Here is a 20,533-nt window from a genome sequence, read left to right as displayed (position 1 = left end):
TGTGTTGAATGTAGTTTCTGCATTGCTACAGGCATCAACGTGATCTTTTAAGAGCCCTGCTCTGCATCTGAGCTTAAAACACAAGTGTACTATTGCTCAAATCAGTGAGAATAATTTCAGATGCATATGATAAAATATAGCAAACAAATCTCTTCACTATTTGGCTGTTGTGACTTGACAAAGACATTTACTGTGGTATTTAGGGGCCTCAGTAGAAAAACCTCTTCATGTTTAGAATAACTGTCCTGGGAAAGAAGTGTATAAAGCCTTTTTTTTCTGTTATTAACATTATGGAATAACTTTATCAAAAGAATGTAATACATGTTGCTTTAGTGTCTTACCTTGATTTGGACTTCAGACGTTTAAATACTTAAGAAAGTTTTGTGATTAGATTAGCTTCCTGGAGACCTGCTCTGTCTCAAACCAGAATTCTGTTTGTGGGGGAAACAAGACCCATAAGCAGAATGATAACAAACGCCATATAAAATACTGCAGAAAGCAGGGAATTCTTACTGGAGACTCTCAGAACTTAACAAACAGCAGTGTGTATGTGTGGGTGGGTGGGTGGGTGGATGTAGGTGTACCAGCTACTGTTTGCAGAACTGGGATGCAGATTTCTTACTTAGCCCAAAAACCTGAGGTACTAAGGGACTACGCGTGCTTGTAAAGTTAACCAAATCTGCTAAGACTTCTAGCATCGAAGTTCTGCATACAGTCTTGCTGGATCTGTAAAACAAAGTAGAACAGATTCAGCATTTAGTTAAGATAGCGCTCCTACTGTCGTCAAATTACAGTAATGAGATTTTGGCTACTGATACAGGTAGTCTGGAGTGACAGAAGTGTCAGTCATGAAATTTTCGTTTCTGTCTCAATTGGCTCCCTTCTACATTCCTCTTATGGAAGCACAGTGATCAGAACTTGGCCATAAAGAGGCAAAATTATCTTCCCTTCATTTTTCCCTCGGGAACAGACAGATGATGAGCTGGAATAAGAAGAGGGAAGCAGCTATACTGTCTCCCCACGTGGGTTTTAAAGACAGAACAGACAACGTATGGGAGGCTCTGGATCAGCTGTTGAGGAGCGCATGAATCCCATTTTAAATCCTGCAATGTTATGCATATTATGGGGGAGAGGAAGGCATATGCAAACTGCTATATCTTCCCTAAAGCACCAGAATGCAAAAAGAAAGTCCACTTAAAAATGAGAGGCAGAGACTGAGCAAACAAGACGTAGGGAGACAGACACAAATTACCGAATGTCTGGATTGCTGTGGGACAGGGATAATCTAGCTGATAGCTTGGGAAAAACTTGAGGGTGAGCGATAACAGGGTATTAAACAGAATGGTGCTATTGGAGGAGAAACTGCAGACTCTCCTCCCTAGCTGTAGTGCTGTAACCCAGCCTGCAATTTGATCTCAGTCAGGTTTTCTAGCAAGAACCCCTGTGGTGGAAGCCAAAATTGCATCACTGGAACTCTGAGAGTTGGCACACACCAGGGGTGACCAGAGGGAATTGAAAATGGGAATATGGACAAAGAAATATGATATCTCTACCCTGAATAATCTAAGGACAATTTCATGCCTTTTCTGAGTCTGAGTAATGCTTTTTTATTATTTAAGGCTGGCAATACTTCATTCTTTTCCCACTCACTTTGTTGGAGTAATAAACACTGATCATCACAAAGCAAGCTGAAAGATACTTTTGGAAATACCAGACTGTGCAAAACTTCCCACTTACTTCATCTCATAAGACTCTTTACAAACGACAAGAGGGTAGAACCCAGCCATGAGACACCACTGGTGTGGAGGGTGTGCCCCACTGCTACACATGGGGACAAGCCCCTTTCCTCAGGTTCTGACTACCACCATGTGCCTTGCTGCCTATAAAAAGTCTTCCTCTAACTGTTGTTTGTCTCTGACCTGGTTTTCTTACCTAGTTTTATTCTATTTAACTCTGCTGTCTTCAGACACGTACATTTCTTCTGATATACTCTGGCATACATGGAGATTCAAGTCCTTTATCTACGCAAAGTACAAGTGAAAGCATACATCCTTTGTACAGCTTATCCTTAATTTCCTGTCCCTCTCCATCTGTTTTATGAATTATCTATGAATTGGTGTTAAAGCTGAGAGGAGTTAGGCTGAATTTGTATTAAATATGCCACATTGTTGTCCTATAAACTAACAAATAAAAACAGGCGATTGTCTGTCTTCTTAGTGTCCATATTTTAAAGCACAGTTTTTAAGAGCTTGGATTTCTGTTACAGGGAGAGCGGGTATTTAAGTACATCCCAACACATTTATTCCCTGTGCCTGGTTGCTTCCCCCATGAGGTGGTGCAAGCTACTTGGGGGCCTGGTGAGGTGAGGGAAACCGAGCATAAAAGGCAAGTCCTGAACGTCAGTGTGGAGAGAAAACTGAAGGGAAAGGAATACAGGTGGGCTGGAGGCAACCGGCCAAATTATCGTTTAATAGAAGGGGGCGAGGAAGCGGTGCCAGCGGGAAGCGTTTTGTCCCTTGACTGGGATGACAGGGGACTAAGCTGCCCCTCTTCTGTATCAAACACAGGGGGAAATGTTTTCCGTGTCCTTTTTCCCTAAAGACGGATGAAAAATTTGACAAGCCTGCAGCTATCAACGGGCTACCACTCAGGTGGCCTCGGAGCAGTGCCGCCTGGTTAGGTGTGCAGGACCTTCACCCCGCCAAGGATGAATGATAAAGAGGGGGACGAAGACCAACTCTGCTCCATTTGTTCCCCCAGACCGGCCCCCCAGCCCCGCCGGGGACTCTGCCGGGGGAGTCCTCCGCGGGGACCAGCACTGCCCGAGCGGCCACGTACAGCTGTACGGGTGTCCCCCCCCAAAAAAATAAAAAGTTGACCCCCTTCCCCGCCACCCCACAGCGACACGGTGCCTCAGTCCCCCCCCGTCCCACCCCCCCGGTAGGGCGCAGGCGGTGCGGTGGGGGCTGCTCACTCATCCCTGCCCCGCGTGGGGCCATTTGCTCGCTAATTGCTCCTCTCCTCATCGACCGCGCGGGGCGGGGGCGGCGGCGGCGGCGGGGGGGGAAGGCCGGAGCCGCCGCCCCGGCGCTATTTCAGGGCGGGCGGCGCCGCTCCGCACCTGTCCCGGCCCGTCCCGGGCTCCCTCCGCCCTCACCCCGGCCGCTGCTTCCCCCGCCTGCCTCCCTTCTTTCCCTCCTCGGGTCATGGCTGAGGCGGGACGCCCCGGTCCCCCCGCCGCCGCCGCTGGGGGGGACGAAGCCGCCGCCGATGAGTTCCGCGATATCATCCGCAGCCGGTCGGGTAGGCGCCGTTCCGCGCTCCTCTCCTCACGGCGGCCGCGGGGCTCGCTGAGGGGCGGGAGGGGAAGGGGGGGCTCGCCGGCGGAGGGAGGCGGGCTGAGGGCAGCCCCCGGGGGGGGGGGGAGGAGAGCGGGGGCGGCAGTGCGCTTTTTAAAATAATTTTTTTTATTAGCTCAACTTTTCCCTGCGCTGTGCTGCGTTGAAGGGGCTCGCTCGCTGGGCGCATCTCGGTGTGACAGGAGGGACGTTCGTGTCCCTCTGGCGACGCGCGACTGTCGCCGTGCGTCGCCGTCGTCGTCCCCCGGGTGTCCCCCATCTTGGGCTGTGGTAAATGGGCGGGAAGGTTGTGCCGCTTGTGTTAGCGGGGCAGGTCGTTAAAGCTGTAAATGGAAGCGGCTGTAACGCTCCCCCAGAGGATAAAGTTTCAGGTGCCCGGGCTCTTTTTGCTTAGTCCTGGAAAGAAACCAAATCCGTGGTAGTAAAGGTATTTATAGACCATTCAGCATTTACTCATTTGCAGCACAAGTGCATGTGGAGCTACAAATTAAATTAACTCTTCCTGAAGCTGCATGTGCTTGCGCAGTAAACAAGCCTTAAAATAATGGTGTCCTTACACAGTTAAATGACCTTTTAAAAATGATCTGTATTGTACCTGTTTTAAGGAACAGCAACAGAACACTTGCCATGTATCAGGGAATAATTAGAGCCGCTATGGGAAATTTAACTTTGAAAGTGTTGGGGTGGTAGAAAGCAGACCTTACATTTTCTGCGACAGATTTTGTGAACGTTGTTTTTACTCGGTAGTGTAAAGACACTCTTGCAGCAGTACTTAGTGCTTTCCCACTGAAGTCTCAGTGGTGCAATTCCTGAAGTTCTTTTGCTCTTGTGGCAAAGTGTTTCTTCTAATGTTACCAGCCTACTGCATTTCTCATACTAACTGCTTCTCCTTCAGCTTGGCATTTAAAAGGACAAATATTGCCCTGGTGGGAGTGGGAAATAGTGGGGTTGGGTGGCTGTTCAGGTTTTTTTCAAGACCTGCTTTTGGCTCCCATGTTACGTCTTTTATCTAAGTTTCTGCAGCCCGAGTTGAATGTGAAAGAAAAAAGTGGTTAGTGCGCTGTCTCCACAGTCATTCCTCGTTAGGCTGATTGTGTTACCTCTTATAGCAGCACATGTTCCCCATTCCATACTTGGCTCACTTACAGTTTGGGAGGTGTAAAATGCAGGATGGGTACAACACAAAGAAAAGCCCTCTGCATTTAAAGGATTGTCCTGTCAGTGTATAACAGCCTATTTGGGCAGTTGCTGGTTGGAGGTGAGAGAACTTGAAGGTTGACAAAAATAGTATCTTCAGGTCCATGTGATTTCCCGAAAGTGAAGTTGCAGTTAGTAACTTTACTGTTGGGTGCTTACAACTGTGAGCTGAGAGTGCTTTCTTCCCACTCTTATTTTTTTTTTTCCTGTAGCTAGTAACTACTTTCAATGTTCAGTTTGATTTCCCATTTTAAAAATTCATAATTGAGAACAGACGCTCTCTGAAAAGCTAAACAGGAAATGTTACCTATGTGTTTCCTAATTATCCCTTATATTCTCTGTTTCACTTGGAAAGTCTGTTTCCAAATCAACTTTGGTGGCAATATGTTAGGTGTATGGTATCATAATAAGTGTAAGATCTCAAATAGCTCTAAAATGTTTTTCTGTTTCCTGCTATAAAGTAGTATTAGAATTTAGATGTTAGCAGTAGACAGGGAGCAAACATTTGTGCTTCTTAATTGGACACAATTCCCTGGTCTATTCTCCTATGATGAATAAGAAACAGGATCAGTTTAAGGATCACAGAGTTGCCCCAGATGCTTATAAGCCTGAAGAGATGAGAAAATTCAATTTCCATGGTGATATTCATCACAGGTATACTTTTTTTTTCCCTAGCAATATACCCCACAGTGATCTCTTATTCCTGCTTATCCTTCATTGTTACCATCGAACTTTTAAATGTGTTGCTTAAAATCTGACTATGGGTTTAGGGAGAAATAACATATAACAAATTAACACAGCTGTTAGCACAAGTGAGGTGAGAAGAACTTGAGATGGTGTTTGTAAGCCTGAGGATAGGTTCATTTTCTTTGGGGGTTTTCTGTAATCTGTTACCTAGGTAGGGCATTTCTGGAGTTGGGATGTGCCATTTGTTTGGACACACATTCACCTTGAATGATTTTTGGATTGGAAGTTTTAGGAGGGCTTCTTGGGAGTGAAGTGCTGGCACAGCCTCCTTAACTATGTAGTAGTGGTGAGGAGGCTAAACTGTTCTCAGGAGGCACTTCTAGGGAAGTTCTTGGTGACTGAAAGTGAAGCTAGTGCAGTAAGTCCTTGGAGATTTAGGGCATCAGATAACAAAGGAGCTTTAAAAGAGATTGTATCCCACCTGTTTTTTGCTCTGTTTATATTAATTTCATGCTTCAGGGGTCTGCTGCTTTCTGGAATGGTGTGGAGGAAATTTTTGCCCTTCTCGATACAAAACTTGACTTCTGGTAGGTGCAGGTTGTGCTTTGTCATGAAACTAGAGAAAAGGTAGGGTAGGATATGTTGATGTACTTGCCATATAAAAATATTCCACACTCCTGTTTTCTGAGGTCTTATTCAAAAGCTCAGAGCATCAATATTTTAATAAGGTGAATGGGCGGATGCAGATAGCATTAATCTGGGCATCCTGCTGTCAACTCCAGGTAAAATAATTGGAAAAAGTTATGAGGATTCACTTCATGTAAAGACAAAATCTTAAAGCTTGTTAGCACAATTTAAGGGAAAGCAGGCTCTGTCAAATTTTCTGTTAACAAATTGTCTTGATAAAGTAATTTCTCACAGAATATTACAACACACACACATGCACACAAAAATTAGTACTGGCAATAAAATACCTAGTAAATTGTTTAAAACCCACAAAACAGTTGTATTGCAAAAGTTGCCATTGGGGAATTGTAATGGAATTGGGTTTTCCCTGTTGCATCTCCATGGGGATAATTACTAGCTCCAACAATAACTCATCATTTTTCATTTCCACTGATACAGAATGGCTTGGGTTATCTGGGTGTTCAAAGAAGATTCATGCAAATGCAGAGTTTAGGAGTGAGGAATGTAAGCTGTGCTGTCAGAGGGACAGCACCGAAGAATTTAGTGGTCACTGCAGGGGCTCTGTTCAGCATGTGCTTGTAATGTGATGACATAGGGCAATAGGTGTAGGAAAGTTATTTTTGATTCTTGTATATGACATGGCTGATTCTAGTATGAGAAATGTGTTTAAAAAAAACAACCAAAAAAACCAAACCTCCACAAAAACTGAGATCCAAGGTGAATGTATATGGAGCTCAGCCAGTAATTTTTTTAATCCTTTTTTGAGAAGTTACAGAAGTGACTACTACTTTGTGTCAGTATATTCATGGGCGGAAAATCCTGGATGCTGAAAGTCTAGCAGGGGAAGGCACAACAAGAAAGGAAGAGTGAAAGCTAATAAATTCACATTAAAGCATCTGATATCTTGAGAAGGGGAGGTGGTTAACCTCTGGGGATAGATCCTCTATCTCTAGAGGTGTTTGGTCCAGCACTTGGTGGTACTTTTTAAGTTGAGCTTTATCCAAATGCAAGTTACTAGACTCAATATTAAGAGCCTGTCATAAATCATCAGTCCAGTCATCTGTCTTGTGGTCCCTTCTGGTCATAACAGTATTCATTTGTGAATTTTCTCTTAATAGAAGAACATTTTCTACCTGACTCTTCAGTTTAATGCTTGACATCTGAACTGGGCCTTCTCAAGACCTGAAGGATTGCCCTGCTGGTGTGAGATTTAGGCTGAGCATCCTCCCGTTGTCCTGTGTAGGGGTGCTGGCAGTTCTTAAAATACCAGTACTAAACCAGAATCCATCTGGGTCTCAAGGTTAGTGGGCTAAGATTGATCCAGACAGCTGTTAAATTAGTATTAGCAAAAAGACAGTGTAAAACAACTGCAAATGTGAACATGTTACAAGTCTCAGTCACTTCCCAAACCATTATTAAACATGCTGGTCTAGTAAGTGCAGGTCTTTAATGTATTGTACTTGATGTCATGCTTGTTGAACACATGGAGACCATGCTTGGGGAAATGGATGTTGCAGAGCTTAATAAAACCTATCTTTGATTTAATTTCTCTGAAGAAAATGTGGTTTCCATTGCCCAGAATTTCTTTCCTGGCTATAGAGTAAAATACCACCATCAAGTCTCAAATGCATTTGGATGCTTGCTACATTAGAAGAACGGTTTCAAAAACCAGTGTAAATACAACTCAAAGCAGAGAGTGGGTTTCTGTAATAAAAATCTGCATGCCATAAATACTTTCTCATCAATTTAATGAAGATTTAGATTTTATTGTTACTGTTGCAGAGCTTAGTAACTGTAGTTATGATTAGCAACAGAAACCCCTCTAATTTCTTCAGTTCTTAGACAGTCTTTAGAAAAAAGGCTTAAGGCCTCATTTGTTCTTAACTTCTAGCACAAAATTATGCAGATCTGGAGCAAGCTGCTGTTATGACATGATGACTTTGCTTAGAAGAATGATTTGGCGTCGGTCAGGGTTTGTGAGTAAGGACTTGAACCTCTCCACATTTCCTTCTGTTAAGTTGCATGACTTGAGGTTTTGACTAGAAGACAGCTTTTTTGGTCTTTATATACAGAATAACGATTGTTAGGAGTTGTCACCATGCAGTGTTAAGCAACTACATATTCTGGACACTTGGCTTCCTCTTGTACTTTAATGCTATTAAAAGGTATAGATTTAATGTATAGTGGTGATACAGATAGTTAAATAGACATACAGTGGTTCTTCTCCCTTCTTCCTCCTCCTTGCTCCCCCTGTTCTCCCCCAGCTTCACTGGCGTGGAAACTGTGGGTCACCAGAGCTGTTAGTACATATCCAAAACTGGATAACTTGCGTGGGTGCTTCTCCCCTTCTCCCTCAAGCATCCGGAGACCTGACGGAGTTCCCTGGGTTCGTCAGTGCGAGGGAACAGCACAGGATGTGCTCTGCCTGTTTGGCTGAAGCACTTGTCGCACTCCCCCTCCACGCAATGATGCCTGGTGAATGTTAGCAGTATGCCTGATGGGAAAACAAATGAATTGACAAATGGTTCTGCATAACAAAGTGTATATGCTGTATCCGAGGTGTAGTAGCTCGCTGATCAGGGGAACCTCGTCTGCCAGCGCAGCTCTGCCGTGCTGAGCACGGCGATGTGAGCGTGCCAGGGCGCTGGGACAGAGTGTTCACTGTGCCCAAATGTGCGTGCTGCTTGTTGTCAGAGTGTTGAAATGGCATTCATGGAGTGCTTCTGGGCAAGAAGATAAAAGTGGTATCTCTGCTGAATCTGTCTGTGCTGTAGTGGCATGCTGGTGTGGCATTGCTACCCCAGCTGCAAAGAGTTGGATCCCCTTCAAAAATAAAAGAATACCTTCATGGCTGCTGAAGGTGGAGATTTGGCTCTGGTGAATCAGTGCTTTGCAGTGAAGGGAGACTTGTATGCGATATCTCTATTCCAAAAAGTGCAGCGTGTGGGAAGAACTGTGGATCTTGTCCAAAACGGTTTTAGGGGCTGAGCCAAGGTACTGCATGAGGGGAAAGTACAGGGTCTGTGGTCATAAAGCTCATGCATGTGTTAAAATAAATTTATTTATACATAAATATTTTTACATACAACATTTGATTTTTAGATGGATACACTTTCATATGACTTAAAGAAAAAAGGAAACTGTGCTGATAAATCTGAATGAAACAGAATTAAAATATGGATATAAACTGTTCAAAATAATTCCTGGCCTTGCCTGTTCAGCCATGGTTTTGTGGGACACTTGTAGCATGCAAAGCAATTGTAGGACAAAAGCCGCTAGTGATGCGGTAGCAATATCCACTTCAGGACATAGATTTGATAGATCTAATAAGCAGAATGAACTGCTGACTTTAGCCTGAATGTTGGCATTTGGTGAAACTAGAAGTTTCTGATAATGTTCACAATCACAGCCTGTAAAGGTGTCTTTGTAGAAGGTAGTTTTTAAGTATGTGGTTTAGATGTGTAAAAGAATTTCATTGCTGAAATCACAATTATTTTGCTGAGTTTAGGACTTCATCCTGTGCTTTAAACTATTGTACTCAAATCAATCTTCCCCCCCCTCTACTGCAAATAAAATTAGGTTATTTATGCTTCTCTTGCTGGAATTAAGTTTCTAGCTTGTTTTGTTTTTCTTTTATTTTGAGGTATTTCCATTATTTCTATTATACTTGACAGGCTTTATTTCTTTTTATCAGAAGGAGACTCTAACCATGCATCATATAATGTCCTCATCTTGGTAGAGTGGATGCCTTATTCTGTAGGCTGAAAAATTGACTTTTGGGTAGTGAAGTGTTCCCCCTCCCTTATTTATGCATTTAAAAAGCATGGGGTCTGGTATGTTCAGAAGTGCTGATCACTTGCAGGTTCTGTTAATACTCAGTCATTTCAGCCTGAGCAGAACTGGAGGGGAGAGAAATTGTTCCTAAAAGCATTAGCAAAATGTCTCAAAACTTAACTCCTGTTAAGCAGTAGTCTCTTTGCTCAGAAGTGAGCATTTTTTATTTCAATGGTGAAAGGTCATTTAAACAGCAGTTTAGTTAAGATATTAAATTTAATATCTTGCTCTTTAAATATCTGTTTTTTAATTGCCTGCCTTCTATATACTGTTTCCTTGGCAACAATATTTTTGTATGCTAACAAGTTCTTATATTTTAAATGTAAATCCAAAGAAACACTATAGGTTTCTTAAACTAGCTTTAGAACTGCAACATCTGTAAACAATTAACATTTTACCTCATTAATTGCAGGTATGTGGGTTCTTTCTTGTGTACTACAGCTGATTCTATCCTGTGGATAAGTACCCACATCCTGTGATTAACTGTAAGACTTGTTGGACATTAAAGGGAGTGGATTCATTTTCATTAAAGGGGTCTCCTGCAATTTGAATCTCAAATTGAGAACACTCAATTCAACACTTCTTCTGTCTCTCTCTTTTTAGGGTAGGAATCATCACTGACTTGAATGAAGTGGTGGGAAAATCAGCAGTGGGGGAAAAAAAACCCCACGAACCACCCTGGCATTAAGTAACTTTGAAGTATGAATGTCTTCCCTGTGAAAGCTAACCGATCTCCTACCATGTACCAATGTCTGGCTGTGTGGTGCTCCATCCATTGCTGAATCTATGTAATTACTTTAAATAAAACTCCACCTCTTATTTCTGGAGCTTGATGGACAATGTGCTGTTTTGTGTAATCTGGCAAAAGTATTGTACTGAATTTCAAGGTTAGTTTTATGCTGTCCTTATCCTATGTGATTGATATCAAGAGCATGATGTGATTGAGTTATGCTGCAGCATGCAATCAGATACCATAAATAGTATTATCTGCATAAAGTCTTGGAAGTGGTTGCTGGGCTGCTTCTAAAGTGCACTTTGGCTTGGATGTTGAAGCCATAGTTGGGATCATCATTTTAAAAATCAATCTGTTTTTAAGGCAGATAATACACTGGTTAACTAATTTTTTTGTTTGGAAGGCTGACTGAAATATAAAGAAATATGCACTAACTAAAGCAGGTTTATATTTTGTTTGTAGCTTGCAAAACTCTCTGTACCTCTTGTTCAGTCAGTGTACGTGGTCCTTATCAAACAGGAAGTGCACTCTTATCAAATTATTTAGGATGTTTGTGCTGCCTAGCATTTTTCATTTCCACCTTGTTGTACAAGCAGAAAAAGGAAAAAAGCAATGTAAATCAGACTTTCTCCAAACCTAATGTTCTACCTAAGTTTAAGATAATGATGGAAGAGAGGAGGAGCTGTAAAGAATGTGAATTAGTGAAAACTTCTGAATGAGCTGTGGTCCCAAATAAGCTTGCTGCAAAGAATGTCTGGCATTGTTTTATTCAAAAGGCAAGGCATATTTTAGGAAATCATATCTGACTTTTATCTTGAGGCGGTATATTAACAAGCGATCATTGAAGCGAAACTGTTATTTAGCTATGATTTCATGACTTTGTGACGTTACCTTTTTGCTAGATGATGGAGTCTGCCCTTTTCATTTTCTCTAATGCCAAGGCAAACTTGTTATTTTGATGTTTGGAATTTATCAAACTGCTTACAAATGGATTAATATGACATTTCAACTTTATGTCATAAGATCAGTAGAAGTAGGCTAGCATAATAAAGGTTGTCTAATAAATTTATATTCAATAGTATTTCTGTTCTTGATGGCCCACAACTGCTGTGAACCATCTTCATGAACTGTCTTCAGCCTTGCAGACTGCCTTTAAAATGTGAAGCAAAAATCTGTTACACCTACAATGAAAACCTATTTCTTTAGTCCTGAGTGTGCCTTATAATTCTCGGGGCATGCTCTCTTTAGACTACCTAGCATCACAGTAAGCATGTATTTTCCTGAAAAAACTAGCAACTGGTAAAGCAAAATCTTCTATACAGCGCTCTTGTTTCTGTTGGTTTTTTACACCCACAATAATTAGGCTAATTCAATTAGGCTTTGTGTGACCTTTCCCCTTTTATCTCAAGTGTAATGTTTTGCTGAACACTAGAGGGAAATAACTAAGGATTGGCAATGTGCACTTGCAAAATATTAAATTCTTCAGCTGAATGCTAGCTACCTCCTCAGAAGGACTTCTGGTTGTTGTGGAAATCAAGTTGTGTGGATTTAAACAATGATAACTTCATAACCTTGCAACTTCAGAAAAGTCTCCCTGGTTACTGCTAGTTTCTAGCTTGACTGAAATGTCAGTGTGCTGCAAAAACTCTGTGAAACTGCAGAGGACTTGCTGCTTGGTTGGGATTCTTTCCCTGTGGGTTCCTGCACCCCAACAGATGGGTGAAGAACACTTCTACTGGGTGAAGAAACTTTCTGGTCTGCTTCCCAATCCTCTTGGACTTGCTACATTTATGTTAATGCAGTCATATTTTTTTCCCTTCTATTTGTGATGCTGATGTCCAGTGACAGCAATAAAGGCAGTAGTGTTGGAAGATGCCCTGTCCTCTGGGATGACTGCTGGGTGTTTTGTTGGTTTTTCATAGCTGTAAAGATTATTAGTAGTGCAGAAAAGAGCTACAGGTTGAGGCCTGGTCATACTGCACCAAAATATACTACTTGTTCAGCATCTGCATGCTGGCTTCATCAGAGCTGTGCAATGTGGATGTAACCCAAGGCTGCTTCTGTTGAGGTAGGCTCCTTCACTTCCAGACTCTGAAAGTAATCAGGAGAGAATTTGGTTCATTAGAGATAATTAAAGGAAACACTGAGTACTAATTGGATATAATGTCCTATAGTAGAAGTTGCTAAACTTTGCCTACCCCCTTGGGGAAAAACAGAGAACTATTTGTTCGAATATAACCAGATGGGTAAATGTGATGGCCCTTAGGCACTCTTTTCTCTTCCTGCTGAGCTATCCCATATGACCTTGTCTAGAATTGTGGTCTTACAGATTTCTGCCAGGTGTCCTGCTAAACAGAGAAATGAGTCCACACAAGGAGTGTGAGGGTATGATTTGCATGGCAGTGTAGAAAATTAATTCATCATGATGATTGCCATTTGGCTGATGGTTAAACAGAGGCATAGATAATACTAATGCATTCTTCTTGCAAGACTGAGAAGTCAATTAAACCCCATGCAGCTGAGACAGATCCCTTTTCATCAAGATTTCTTTCAAGGCTCATGTGACTTCCTCCAGCTAATAAATTAGCAACTGGGAATGGAGTACCAAAGCCAGTTCCATTCTTTAAACTCTTAATACAAACTCCCTCAGGATACTTTGAGGAAAAAAATCAGCTACAGTAGATTTTTTTTTTCCCCTTCCTTAGAAATTGGCTCTAAAAAAAAAAATTCCCTGACTGACTCATTTAGACTTATGTAAAATATTCTGCAGTAAAGTTCTTAGTGATGTGATATGTCAGGATTTCAATCATCTGTCGTGGGAAAGAAGAGAAGGTACAGTGCATAGACACATGACTACTGCAGTCAAACAACTAATTCATATTCAAAACATAAGCAGTCACCAGGAAGAGTTTAAAGCTTCTGCAAATCTAGAATAGCTTTAAAAGCTCCAGAGCTTAAGTTTTATGAAAGCACTGTATTTTTGTAGCTAGGCTTTTTAAAACAGTTATTTCTGCTAATTTATATTAACAATATGTTTCATCTCTTGTAGCTGCTGTAATTTGAAAAATACTTCTGAGTTTTGAACTATTCACTTACTGAAATTGTTTTGCAAATTATTCGTTACTTTAGTTATAATAATGAAAGGGGACGTTTTGGAAGTATGAATCTGTATAAACACTGTGAAATCCCAAGTTCATTATGAAAGGTGAGCCTAATGCTCCTCGTTCCAAAATGTTATACCTTCTAGCATGCTAAACACATAAAGCTATACATCAATCAAACTGCAGAGATATGATATTTAGAACTCATGCTTTGTCTTTCATAAGTACCTCTTTTACAGCTGGCAGAATGAAGAATCCTTCTTTCTATCTGAAACTGCGAAAGTTATTTCAATAACAAAAGTTCTTTAAGTAAAAGTAAAGCTTACCAAGAATTGTAGCTGTGGAACAGGGAGCCCAGCTTCAGTGAAGCTTGGGATTACTTGCTAGTACATGCCATAACAGGGACTGATGGGGAACATCCTACTCAATATAGGTCTACAGAAAATCCCTGAAAACCTTCAGGTTCGCAGTGTTTAAAAAAAAAAAAAAGGCCTCTCTCTGCTTCCCAGACTGTGAGAGGAAGGCTAATTGAGTTTCCTGGCCATAGCAGTGTGATATGTTGCAGTTCTGACTTTGCAGTGTTGATTAACTACTGTTAATCTACTTGTAAGGGAGCAAGATGAATCTGCATTATATTTCAAATGTGGATGGCCATTCTCTGATCAAATCTGACTTTACCTCATGTTCATACTCTGAGCCTAATCTCCTGAGCAGGCTTTCCTCTGACTTCTGAGGGTGCTTCAGCAGGTGTACCTGCCTCCAGGGTGCATGTGCCACTGCTGTGTACCCCAGAGCTTGACTGACAGCTCCATCGTATGCAGTTGAGGGTTATGTCAGAACTTGATGCAACTCACTGAAGTTAACAATGCTTGAGTAAAATTACAACTTTAGCACAAACTGCTCTTCCATAGTGTGGCTACCAGCAGCCTGAATGTACTCCGGGCACTTGACGTGTTACCCCTAGTTGCTAGACAGTGCCCCCGAAATAGCGTGATGGCAGCTGTTGGCACTTCTGGAAGCAAAATACTATGTGGACGATGTTGAATTGTAAAAGAAAAAGTACGGGATGTAGTAGTACCCAAGTGATTGAAAGTAGTGGGTGGCTGGGTATTCTAGTAAGTGGGATTCTAGTAGAGAAGGGAAAGGCTTGCTTGTTTGTTGCAGATGCTCTGGTTGCTGTTCCTTGCCAGAGCACTGTTAATAAAGGAGAGATGAAGACTTAAAATAGACAAATGTATTCCCTGTATATAACACCATGAATGTGTGGCAGATAGTGCTATTGCTGGAGTGCTGTATTAGTTTAAAAAAAAGTTCTGAAGCTGTAACTGCTAAATACTAGAACGAGTGTATCTTATGTGCTTCTATCTAGACAGGTAGAAAACTTGTGAAGAGAAAGGTATAGTATGTTAAAATCTAAATTAATTGACAATGATTGGATGGGAAGGAATATGTAGTTCTCTCCTGTGTTGCAGGTATGTATGATATATACATGTGCTCACTGGAGAAGAAAAAGAAAAGTTTAATTTCACTTCAGATTGCTTATTAAATATTTTCATGTAATTCAATTAGAATGCTGCTGACAGCAGTTTACAGAACACTTGTCAAAGTAAAGAGCAACTTGGCGTATATTTGTTTTCAGAACTTCAAGTGCCAAATCATTTAAATCCAATCAGATCATAAAACTGGCACTGGAATTAAACCTGTTTTGTTTTTTTTTTTTAATAAGAGTTTACCTGTGTAAGAACTGACTTCACAGGCATTTCATGCAGACATGAGTGTGACTAGAATGAGGATATCCCTTTACAGGGTTGTTGTGAACCAGAAACTGCATTGACTTGCCTTCAGTGTGTATGCAGCTTATTTAATGAACAAAGTATGTAAGCCTGAGTACGTTGAAAGGCAACAAAAGCTGTGAGTTTTCTAGGTATAATTATGCACAGGATTTGATCTCTTCCTTCCCCCCTGCCCTGGTTGGAAGTTTATCCACTTATTGCTGTTCATAAGAACCTAAAGCTAAATTCTGCTGTTTCTTCAATGCATATATTTGTTCAAAGATGGTCTATTCAAGAATGAACCCAGAGACTTCAGAGTCAATCATAAAATCAGTAAAAAATGCAGGGGTGTGAAATGTAATTTTTTTTTTTTTACATAGAAAATGTGCTTCATGTTTAGTAATGAACCAGGTCAAGTTTATATAATGAGTTTTGTATTTGACATTTGTATTTGTATTATTTAAATGCTGAGTTTCTATCTCAATTCAGGAAACTTTACTGGCAAAGCCATAGGATTGCTCACTTCTAAAATATAGCACTGGCACTCAGGTAATGCTTGTGAGTTAATTTTGAGTTGTTTCATAGCACATAGTATATCCCGTACATGGTCTTGCTTGTGGTGCTTGAGGCATGGTTCCAGACTCTGGTGTTCTGTAAAATGAATATATTTTTGACTCCACTGATCAGCTTACATGTTTAAGGATTTTTTTTTTAATTTATTTTTTTTTGCCTTCCCAGAAGGACTAAAATCCAGTGATTTGTGATCTAGTATAATGCTGTTATATTCAGGTATGTTTCAAAGCAATAACTACAGTAGGCTCTTGGTTAAGAGAGCTTAATTTTCTTTTTAGGAGAAAATAGTGTCTTGTAATATTTAATATCCATAGCTTTCTTTCATAGAAATGCATCTTAATTAGAATTACACAAGATGCAAGTTGTCCTTTGTCCAATACCGTGTCTATTGATCAGGATGTGTAGAATATATATTTTCCTTCCTGATGAAGTTTGTTTCAATTTTGCCACAGAATCATAACTTTTGTTAACCACAGAAAAACTGATTTATGTTAAAAGTTCTCTATCCTCTTAGAGTAGGAGACTGCATTATAAGTGCTTCCTGAACTTGACCATATTTTATTTAGAAAAAACCCATGTGTCTGTGCATAAAAACATGCAAGGTTGAAAGCCATAACTCAGGCATGTGCCTTGGAGATGCATGTGCTTCTGCATTCTTCCCACCCTCTGGATTCTGCATGCTAGTCAGTACAGCAACCAAGACTAGGAAAAATCTTACATAGAGCTGTATAACCCTGATGTGTACTATACGGAAATGGAGACTGAGGCATGTGAGAAAAGATCCAAAGCTTTTTAGCAGTATTTTCCCTCTGGATGCTGCCTCTTTTTAGCAGCATATCCCTCTGGACATAAGCTTCTGTACTGAGAAGAATATGCTGTGGACAGAAAGTGTGATGGTAACAGCAGTCAGATGAGTGTGGGGATCTATGGTTTGCTTCCCAGGTTGGCTCTTGTCTCCTAGTGGGGATTGGGCAAGGTCTGTGGTCTTGTTCTCTCTCCCTCTGTATGAAATAGCAAAAATAGCAGTTGGGATAGTGTTTTGGGAACGTGTATGTGTGTGTTTTGGTGGCTTTTTTCCCCACCAGTACCTCTCAACATCAGAGGTGCATTAACAGTTCTGTTGCATTTTGTAGTACAATACAATATATAAATAACTAGCTGGGTAGTAAACTGTAGAGGAGACAAGATGTCCTGAAACGTGGAAAAGGTAGCACATAAAATGGACTCCTCTCTTTCAGCAACGCAAACCATTATTCTGATAAGATTTTGTGTTTTTTTGTTTTGTGGGTTTTTTTTCCTTTTTTGAAGCCCTGTCATTGAAATCATTTGACTGTACTGAATCCCTGCTTTTTGTGAAGAACAAGAAGAAAGAATCTCACCCTCATTATACACTTGTAGAGCTGAAAAATAAGGATCAACCAGTGTCTGTTACTTTGCCTTCTGTCCACAGATAAAGCTCTACTCTTGGGGGCTTGTCTTCAATATTTAGGATTGGCAGTGGAGGTACCACATTTGTAACTTAAGCCTTGAACAATTTTTGTAATGCTGTCAGGGGTAAAGTGATGTTAGCCTCAACTGTCTCAATGTTCAACAGAGGAGTGTGGAGCTGCAATTTAATTGTATAAAAATTTGAAGAACATAAACCACCTTGGTTTAAAGAAGTCTTTGTAAATGAATATTTTATTTGCAGAACCACATCTCCTGCTGTCAGGTTTCACAGCAGATTATGATACCAATCCTACTTAAATGGTTATATAACCAATTAGTGGTAGGTGTTATCAACTCACTGTAGCCTTGGAAGAGTTTAGTATTCAAGTAACACATTGTTCCTGGAGAAGGTTGCATGGTAAAGGATGTGGATTAGAATTTTGGTCATTTTTCATGTGTGTCTCTTTATAATTATGAAGTCTTCTCTGTATTGCTAAATACATTGTCTAACTGTATTTTCTAACTATAGCTACATATAATGTGGAAATATTGAATAAAAAAAAAATTTTAAGCCCTGGTCCTATAGTTCCTATGCCAGAAGGTGGCCAGCTACTTGAAAAGACACTTTATTATCCTAGAACCAGCTATACCAGTTAGACAAACTCCTGACTAGTAGTGAGAGAAGTTTAAAAAAGACAAAAATTATGTAAATAAGTGTATAGCATGGAAAATTGGATCCCCATTGCTTCACAAGACAATTCTTACCAGAAGAAACCAATATATTCTAGTAGTAATTTTCCAGTAGTATAAAAAATGGAAATGTAAGTTATGCAGAGTGAAAATACTCTATGGAAAATGGTAAGCTACTGACCTTCTTCATTTTAGAAATAAACAATGTAGGTCACTTGTGGTTGGCCTCTTGAGGAGTAACTGGCCTTTTTGAGATCATAAAGGGCTGATACTGATGCTGCTTCGGTAAGTGACATTATATTTATCTTAATTGAAGCTTGGAAGTAATTTGATCAGAGGATAATGCTTTTTAAGGCTTATTTTTACTGTTATATTCTCTTGTTGAGACTTGTGGAGTAAATATTAAAATGTCAGCATGCTGTGAGTGAAGCTTTTTGAGCCCATTTGTTTAAAGCAAAAGATCTGAGACTCTTGGACTGTGTCAGATGGTTTATATGTGTTTTAAAGCTTTAGTGGGGAATGTACTGGAGCTTTTGACCCTTTCTATATTGCTGCTTTTGAATATATTCAAACTAAGCATGAGACTTGAACAACTACTAGACAGTTTGAATAGTCAATGCTACAATGAGGTACTAAACCCTGTCAAGCTACCTCTTTAAAAACAAAAAACACCAAAACCCCAACAAAATAATCCCTTTAATTCAGAGCTGTTGGAAGTGGTGACCTTAAGCTTCTCCTGTACGTGCCTGTTCTCTGAGGGAAGTTCTTTAAGGCAGATCTGAATACTTCAGGTTAAATCCTGTTCCTGCATCCATAGTGATTGACTGGAATGCAGTAGGACTCTGTTGGTAAGAAAAGGGGAATCACTGTTTTGTATAGTAAAGTCAATTTTTTTTGTTATTGTCTCTGTTTTTAATCAGAACTTCATTCAGATTATTATTATTTTGTACCATAATTTAAAACCCAGTTGTGCACTAAACCCATGTAGCCTGACTTCTGGCAGTGATGAGATGGAGCCCTCTCCTACCTACGGGCCTATGTGAGTGCTGTTCAGATTTTGACTGATGGCCAGATGTAGTCTGTGTTGTCTGGAGGTGGTGTAGGCATAAAGATTATCAGTATAGGGAATGAGAATTTCCCAGTCTTGGGTCTGCCTTACAGTTTCGTGGTTTTCAGCTGCATTATCCACCTATCTGCATTCCCTTACAAAATATGTACTCTAGTATAGCAGTATAAGCAGTTCAATTTTAATAGCTCTTGCTGGAAGAGGTTAGGAAGAAAAGATATGGAAAAATCTATTCATCTTTAGAAAGATTTCTTTAAGTGCTTTTCCATAACAAGTTGTTTAAATATTTAATGCAATGTAAACATAAACAGATATTCTTTTACAAGGAATACCTTCATTAAATATCTATTCAAAGCAGATGCATATATTTTATAACATGACAGGAGGACCGGAGGGTGCTTATCTAAGGAAGAGAAAACGTATTCTGTAAAATGATTGGATAATAGATATGTACGTTTCTAGCTTGCAAGCTCTTTCTGAAGCATTAATGGCATTGTAGACCTCATAAGCTCTGCAGCAGAGTATTTTCAATCTTCAAACTCAATGGGGCACATATCATAAGTTAGTGTATATACACAGGAGTATATTTGCATTGTGACTCTCAATCTTGCATACATATGTGCACAATTGAATCTCATGAGGAGTGTAATTTACAACGTAGTAAAATTCTCTAGGCTATAAATTTTGGTAAGCGGCTGCTTTTTCAAGGTTCATGTCCTGTATGTCTTTCTGTAAACGTGCTTTCTCAAATGCTCCTTTCCCTGAAGCTCTCTGACTCACGGGAGACTAACGGGGGGATCCCTTTTGATTTACTGTCTGCTGTAAATTCTCCTCAAATCCCTGCTTGCTCCCCCTCTTCTTTGATGCTACCTATAATGCATTTTTATATGTGGTAGCTGTGCTGCTGCTTGCCCTGAGTGATGGCACTTGTTCTCAGGCTGGCTGGCGGTGATGGCCTTTTCACTTCATTTTATTGCTAGATTATGTATTTCTGGTTTGAAGCGTGTGGTCTCATGCATCCATGAGACTCTCCTAACCACAGTTACAGGGTTATGCCTCTGCTTCAGATTTTTGCATAGGCAGTACTGGATCTTAGAGGTAGGATCAACAGGAGGAGAGTTTAAAAATACTGTTAAAGGGGATTATTAAACAGCGAAAGCTCCAAAGGCTGCTTATGTCCTAAGCCTCTGTACAAGTTGACTTTGAATTAGTTTGGCAAAAGCCCTTTCTGGTCTATAAAATCTATGAAAATCTAGACTGTGGTCCAGCTGGAGTGTATCTGTCCCTTCAGAGACTGGTGTTGGGCTCTAAATGCCACGAGATGTGTTGCAGTTGGCTTTCCTTTCAGAGAGTGCTTTATATCACTCTAGTTTGTTATTCCCTTTGAATCAGTTAGATTTCACTCC

General features: G+C 40.5%; 1 protein-coding gene across 11 annotated transcripts in view; it reads left to right on the top strand.

Moving 5' to 3' along the window:
- Window positions 1–3,088: 3,088 nt before the first annotated feature.
- The window catches only part of DMD (dystrophin), a 1,308,223-nt gene continuing 1,290,778 nt past the window's right edge, over window positions 3,089–20,533 (top strand). For all 11 annotated transcript variants that reach the window (XM_069784897.1, XM_069784898.1, XM_069784912.1 and 8 more), the window contains exon 1: window positions 3,089–3,303. In XM_069784897.1, coding sequence (XP_069640998.1) covers window positions 3,207–3,303 — 97 coding nt within the window. In that variant the 5' untranslated portion in view covers window positions 3,089–3,206. The remainder of the gene's footprint in view (window positions 3,304–20,533) is intronic.

The sequence above is a fragment of the Haliaeetus albicilla genome, chromosome 6, assembly GCF_947461875.1.
Source record: "Haliaeetus albicilla chromosome 6, bHalAlb1.1, whole genome shotgun sequence".
Classification (NCBI taxonomy): Eukaryota; Metazoa; Chordata; class Aves; order Accipitriformes; family Accipitridae; genus Haliaeetus; species Haliaeetus albicilla.
The sequence above is the reverse complement of the archived record's forward strand: the minus strand, read 5'-3'. Positions and strand labels throughout refer to the sequence as shown.